Here is a 7477-nt window from a genome sequence, read left to right on the forward strand (position 1 = left end):
ATATAATTTTAAATACCTGACGAAAATAATTATTCACAAATATGTTAGAATAAATGGATAAAGTAATAATACATAAAATAATTCTAGAAGAGGTAAAGGATCCCTTACCTCTCTACTTGCTGATAATGAATATCTCGACAGCTAGCTAGTTACTTGATACAAGTTTAAATAAATTAATACCTCATGCTAGTCACTAGACGACACGCTGACATCAATAAAATTCGTTTTGCTAGCCTACTGAGAATGGATTCCCAAAAAATAATTAAATAGATTTAATTTATCAATTTCAACCCATTTGCGATTTGTGTACACGTGTTATCATATATTAAAAGAAAGTATTTAACATGTGTTAGCAACTGTAATTTTGTAAAACATAGGTATTTAATAACTATGAAATGCTCAAAATAAATTATTAAAAGCTCTATGATATTAAACAATTTATAGGAGTGTTAAAAACACTTGAACCGAAAGGAAGAGGAGGCAATAACAAGTCTGAATTTGCATTCGGCTAGTACGAAGCCAATTAAGAAGAGGAGAGAAAAATGGAGTAATTCTTATGGATTCTTGCTCAAGGCTGCCACGGATTTAGATGAAAAAAAGAAAGAACAAACAAAATTTACCCCTAGTCTAATACAGGAAACGGAGAGCAAAGAAGAAAAATATAATAATAACCAAGGACAAGAACATGCTACGCCGGATTGACTTTAAAGAAAAATAAAAGATTGAAGAGGACATGCTACTGTGTTGACAGTGAGAACAACTGTGGTATAAAAGTCATTTTCCATAAAATAAAATAAACAAGAAATAGGCATGGAGGCCAGTTGTCCAAAAGAAGAACAAATATGTATTTATATAGAGGACAAATCATGTTACGGTAAACAGAAGAAGAGAAAAATATTCAAATCAATAACGGGAGAAAAAGATTAAGAGTATTAGCCGTAGATTTTTAACTATTTTTCTTATATTTAAAAAAGAAAACTATTTTTTACTTTCTTATAAAAAAAACACGTTACAATAAATTCTTACATTTTTTTTATATTAATTAAATATTATTTTTTTACTTTTATTTTATTAAATTTTTTTTTCTTTTTTACTTTTTCTCTCTTTCATATATCAATTAAATATGCTTTATTTTTATATTAAAATAATATATAGGGAATGAATAGTAGACATGTATACATAGGAAATTACTTTTGTAATGTCTAAGACATTTCGTAATAATTAAAATACAAAATTTGAGTAAATAATTGATTAAAATTAATTTAGTGTCATTAAAAATGTAAATGAATATTTTTAGGTCCAAAGAAAATAAAATAAAAATAAAATTATAAAAGAAATTAAGTAAAAAATTGAAAATAAAAGAAATTAGAAAATAAAATTATATATAAAAAAGAGGCCTGATAGCCTTTAAATCAAGGCCATACGGCCATTAAGAATAGCAACTACCAATTGGCCATTAAAATAATAAAAGAATAAGAAAAGTCAAAAAAGTAAAAGAAAAAGAGAGGTGGACGTGCACCTCCTTTCTCAAATAAATGGAAAGGCCAAATGGCCTTTCCAAAGCAGAGGCCGTGCACCTATGTTGTTTAAAGAAAAGAAAAAAAGGGGGAAAGGGTCATCTAACTTTGGCAACGTGACCTACGAAGTCCGATTTACGTTTCTACCGATTGGTTTGATATATTTTTGCAAACTCTTGGTCTTTGAGATTTTAGCTTAAATCTAAAGATATATGACTTTGATTTTATGTATTCTTAGGATTTGTTATGTGGAGCTTGTTAAACACTCTCCAAGTGTTGAATTTACATTTGGTGGGATTTTTGGTGTGTTTCTTCAAACTCTAACTTTTGGATATTTAATTTTAACTGAGTTTTTATGTGATTAACTCTTAGTAAAAGCTATTGGGTGAATAATATTGTGTTTGAGGTTATATTTTATAAATTATGATTTAAAGTTGGAAACCTTAATTGGATGGGTTAAATTAATTAGGAGTTTTTAAGTAATTAAAATCTAGATCGTTAAATTATGGTAATAAGTTAGTAATTGTTGTAAAAAAAATATTAATAAACATAATATTAGAGTTAATGATATTGAGAAAATGTTAGTGAGAAATAATTTAGAAATTAGTGGATATAATTTTAGGGTTAATATTATTATAAAAGTGTTAGTGAAAATAATTTATGGGTTAATGAAATTAATTACGGGTTAGTAATTAATATTATGAGTAAATAATTAAATTGTGATTTTAATATCTAACCCTTAGTAAATAATTTGGGTTACTATTGTTTGAATTTTAGTTAGTGTCTAGGATTTATGGGTAGACGTTTGGAACACTTAAAATATTATGGGTTTTCCATGGATTAGCTCTTGAGCAATTTAAGAGCTAAATGTGAGTCCAATATTAAAAGTTGTCAATAATGTGCAATGTATTGTTTTTAGAGTGATGCATTGCACGGTGGTGTCTAGTAGACCTAGTGCTTAATATCCGCACAGCCAAGGTAAATATTCTACTCACTGAAAAACTATTATTTTTATGTATTATGAATTTGCAAAACATATATATATATATATATATTGTTTTATAAACCTGAACCAACTATATGTTGAAAATATCGGTTTTGGATGATTTGAGTACTTTTGAGTATATTGAAATTATGATGATGTTTTGAAGTATGAATATGATATGAAAAGTTTGAAATAAATTGTATGATTTTGTACTGTGGTTAGGAGTTTTGAATATTGTAATTGGAGTTTGAGAAATTGGTGTTGTAACATGTTTGTGGATTTTGGGAGAGTTATCATAAACTGTTTTGGGAGCATATTGCATCGGTGCATAGTTACGCAATCTTGGGGACTTGAGTATTTGAGTCTGGGACTTGGTTAATTGAGTTTGGGAGTCGGCTATTTGTGTCTGGGACACGACCATTTGAGTCTGGGACTCAACTAAATAAGTCTGGGACTCAGCAATTTGTGTCTGGGACACGGCTTCTTAAGTCAGGGACTTGGTTTCTTGAGCCAAGGGCTCTGGGAACATTGCATATGCATACTTGTATAGTGTCGTATTTGTGTACGCTGTTTTCATGATATGTATTGTAGTTTTTATGCTAGACGTGTGAGTCACGTGATTTAAATGCATTGAGTTTGAAAGTGCAAAGATGATTGCATTGCCTAGAGTTAGAGATGCCATTGTTTATGTAATACCGCACGAGTTGTCCTGCAAATGCAATAAGTGTACGGGATTAGGCATGGTATTATGGGATACTAATGTCTATGTAATACCGTGCTAGTTGTCCTGCAAAGGCAATGAGTGTACGAGAGTAGGCTTAGTGTTGCCTAATTCAGGGAATGTGGATGTCTTAGTACAGCTTAGACGTACTTGTATGCATGAGATTACTCACATACATGTATGACTGAGCAACCGATCAAAAGTAATATTGTAGATGAGTCGATATGTAGAAGCTTCCAAGGTGGGATGACTGGAACTTCTATATATGTTCACAGCTGTTTGATATGCTTTAAATGTTTTCTATTAGTCGGTGTTTGCTATATCAGCTAAGGGGGTTTTCAAACAAAAGTTTATAAATTGGTAGCTGTTATAGTGTACGCGAGACTAAAATAAAGAAAAGTTGGTTCTTTGCGAAAACTCAGTGAATAGTATACCTCTGAGGTCTTAGTGTATTTATTTATGTTAAGACGGTGTGCTCATAATTCCACCTGTACGGATGCGACAACCCCCGCAACCGTGCAAACATTGATGCTTTGGTTGCAGGTTCTGTGGATATAGATATTGACTCGTCCACCTAGCGTATGAGATGCTATGATTGGAGCACATCGAACAATCATGAGTCATGGACTCATGGGTAGTCCGTATTTTGGGTATTTTATTTATGGCTCGTATTCCTACGTGGCATATGTATTTATTGAGCTTGTATTTTAGTATGTAATTAGTGTAATATGTTTTATAAGCTTTAATAGATAGACTTGTAAATGACTCTTGTTGTAATTAATTGTTATGTATTAGATGTGTTTCCGCTGATGATATGTGTTCCATTGCGATATTTATATTCCGCTGTGTTAAATGTAACTCTGAATATCAGGTACATGTTATGGAACGTGTACATTATGTTGGCTGAGCGATAAGTAGTCATACTACTGTGAAGATCCATTTATATATGTTTTTTTTTTAAAAAAGAAAAATGAGTTGTCACACCTTTTCATTCCCAACGACCTCATCTAAATATAGGGCATCTGCTGTGAGAGGTTTTTTAATGTTTTTTCATGAAATTTTTCCTAAATATAGGAAATAGAACTAATATAGGGTAACTGATGCTAGTGCTCTAACAAGAGACAAATGATGAGCATGTTATTATACAACGGCACAATGGTATTTAGAAAAGAAAAGATAAGAAATGGGAGAAAGACGATACATGTGACATCTGTACAGGAAGTTAAAAAGAAAAGAAGAGAAACAATGTATATATTCTACTGTTAACCAAGGAGATAATATAAAATAGACAAGAAGATTACCTTGTCTATAGAAATCCGGAATTCTTAGCAAGAGGGAGAGAGAGGTGCGACTTGCTTGTAAAATATTTTAAGTTCCGGATGGCCCCCTAAACTACCAATGCTTAGATTCTGGCCCCCCCAAACTACCATTTTTTGATTTTTTTGGCCCCATCCGTCCATTTATGCAGTTAATTTTAAACAGAATTCCGAAAATACCCCTCCTACACTTTGAAATTCTCACGGTTAAGGAAGAGGTATTTTCGAGTTTTTGGCCAATTTCTGTTAGAATTAACGATATAAATAGACGGATGGGGCCAAAAAATCAGAAAGTGGTAGTTTGGGGGGTCGGAGTGCAAGTGTTGGTAGTTCGGGATGCCATCCAGAGAAAATGTGGTAGTTTGGGGGGCTAATATATATTTTTCCCATATTTTAAGGTGTGAGGAAGGTGACGGCTAAAACACTTATTTATAGGATTATGGTTTCACTCTTTGATTGCTAGGGTTTTACATATGAAAAATATGTATTTTAATAGTAATATTAAAATTATTAAATGTAAAATCAGATATTTAATATTTAAAATATCAAATTGGGTTTCTATTTTATTTTATTATAATATTTTTTTTCTTTCTTTTTTTTTAAAAAAAAAAAAGAAAAGAAAAGAAAAAAAGAAACGGGTGTTTTAATGTTGTCCAGACATCTATTCTCATAGATAGCAATTGACCAATCTATCTTTGAAAGAGGATCGGAGTTATTACAAAAGTACTTGTAAACAAGCAAACAAATTAGAAACAACTCAAACAAGGGTACAAAATTGTTCTAATGACTTCAGAACAGCTTGAATCTGTTTCATTGCTCAAAAAGCTCCAAAGACAGCGATCATTAAGTACTTATTCAGAAAACATATATAGATGATGATGTAAACGAGTATATAGCAATATGATTCTATTTGAAGTATGGGTACAATCTTATTCAGCTATTGGAGATTCAAAATAGCTTCAAGCTCTGTTCCCAGATGGCAGTGAAATCACCAATATCTCTCTTACTGAGTGCCAAACCAACCTCAATTGCTCCATCCTCATCTCTACATTCAGAAAGAGAAATAGCCCCCGTAATATCAATGTGAACCACCTCACTCTTTTTTGGCCTCCCCCACCCAAAATCTGTCTCATAAACACCCAATCTTGGTGAGCCTGCAACTGTCACAAGATTCCCTGTTTCTGATTTTTCTTTCCAATCCAAGAGCCATGTCTCTGCCCCTCTTAAAGCCTCAGTCTCTAGTTGGCGAACTTTGTTTCCAATAGTTTTCACAGCTTCGAAAATCCCAGTTTCTCCCACTAGCTTAAACCTCTCGAGTGGTACAATACATATTGCTAGGCAGTTTCCAAAATATGTAGAAGGTATTGGAAACTTGAGCCGGTTTCGGCAATCTGCTACAAAAGCGAAGTAGCAGAGCTCACTACTAGCAGAAAAATTACTCACTCCACTGTGTTGTGATTTGATCAACCAAACCCAAATTAATGCACATGTTACCACAAATGTAGAGATTTGTAAAGGCTCCAATTCTTCTTTGTTCATGCTTTGACCTCTGACCCACTGCTTTAGTCCTTCAATATGGGCTCGGCGAAGCACAAATGTGGCACGAACCTTGTCACCATAATCATTGATGAGACCTATGTCATCCTTCCACGCTGAACCCCAATTCCACCAGTCCTCCAAGAAATTGTGCTCAAGCCCATTCGGGTCTTCGATCACAGCCCTGTCATGGAATGGTGGTGACCTGTCAAGGCAAGACAAGTCTCCTCCTGTCCTGCAAATGGCCGCCCATGACTTTATGAAATGGTGGAATGCCCTTCCATCAGCTGCCACATGGCAAAAGGTGATGCCAATGCAAATTCCTTCATTTGGAAAAACTGTAACTTGCATAGCCATGAGAGGGATCACACGCGTGTTATCGGATGAGACACGTGTTGGGGGCAACTGTGGCACGAAAGGGTGTAATTCTCTTACATCCCGTGGATAATTGGCTATGAGATGGTTGAAATCGCCGGCAGCCTCAGCGACGGTTAAAGGGACCGAGTTTCCCTCTGTGTAGAGGATATGGAGTTTGTGGGTTCGGGGAGGGCATACCAGATTGCCGGCTAAGGGAAAGAAGTGTCGGAGAGTGAGGGAGAGAGAGTGTTTGAGGGTGGGAAGGATGGCTTGTGTGAAAGAGTGGGTGGATTGAGGATGTTGATAGAAGAAAAGGCGTTGCATGGGACGGCAGAGAAGCCATGGTATGTCTAAGAAAGTGAGAGGAAGAGAGGTGTTAGGAACTGAGTTGGGCGGTGGAGCAACCTGGCTTTGCTCTATGACCGTGACTCTGTAGGGTTGAGCCATCGCTGGAGAGAGAGAGGGCTAAGACTCAGTTATATATGAGAGAGAAAGATCTCATCGCAGACATGGCCGTCGGTTTCCGTTTCTTGTTTTCTCTATTCTGAAAAGCTTAAAACAAGAGTACTTCTTATTGAATACTATTCAACGATACAACAAGAGAATTTATACACAGAATGAGCGGGATACACAAGGAGAGGGAGAGAATTGTCTTTTACACGTCGGGTGGTTGCTGATATTTTCGCCAAGGGCTTAACCTATGCACGATTTTTGTTGCCTCGTGACAAGCTCATGGTCCGCTCTCCTCTATTCCTTGTGCTCGAAGGTAATTAAAATCCCCTCAAATTTTTTGTTCGAATTTGATACAATTCGGACAGGTAGTTGTGAGTAAACATTTATGAGTTCCACCTGACCAAATAAAAGTTGGGCTGCCTAACTGCTTATCCGGTCAGGTGAATCTCATAAATACTTACTCACAACAACCTACTCGAATTATATTAAATTCGGACAAAAAATTTGAAAGGATCGTGATCAACTTGAAGGGGCTGTAAATCAAGATATGACAACAGTCACACCAGCAATGGAAATGTGGGGACACGGCATT

At 34.8% G+C, this 7477-nt stretch overlaps 1 protein-coding gene across 1 annotated transcript; it reads right to left on the reverse strand.

The window, feature by feature from the left end:
• Positions 1 to 5382: 5382 nt before the first annotated feature.
• On the reverse strand, positions 5383 to 7210 carry LOC133860775 (coumaroyl-CoA:anthocyanidin 3-O-glucoside-6''-O-coumaroyltransferase 2-like). The gene has a single exon (XM_062296387.1). The coding sequence runs from the start codon at positions 6877 to 6879 to the stop codon at positions 5488 to 5490; it is 1392 nt and encodes a 463-aa protein (XP_062152371.1). The 5' UTR covers positions 6880 to 7210; the 3' UTR covers positions 5383 to 5487.
• Between the last annotated feature and the right edge of the window lie 267 nt (positions 7211 to 7477).

This window comes from Alnus glutinosa, chromosome 2 (genome assembly GCF_958979055.1).
Source record: "Alnus glutinosa chromosome 2, dhAlnGlut1.1, whole genome shotgun sequence".
Classification (NCBI taxonomy): Eukaryota; Viridiplantae; Streptophyta; class Magnoliopsida; order Fagales; family Betulaceae; genus Alnus; species Alnus glutinosa.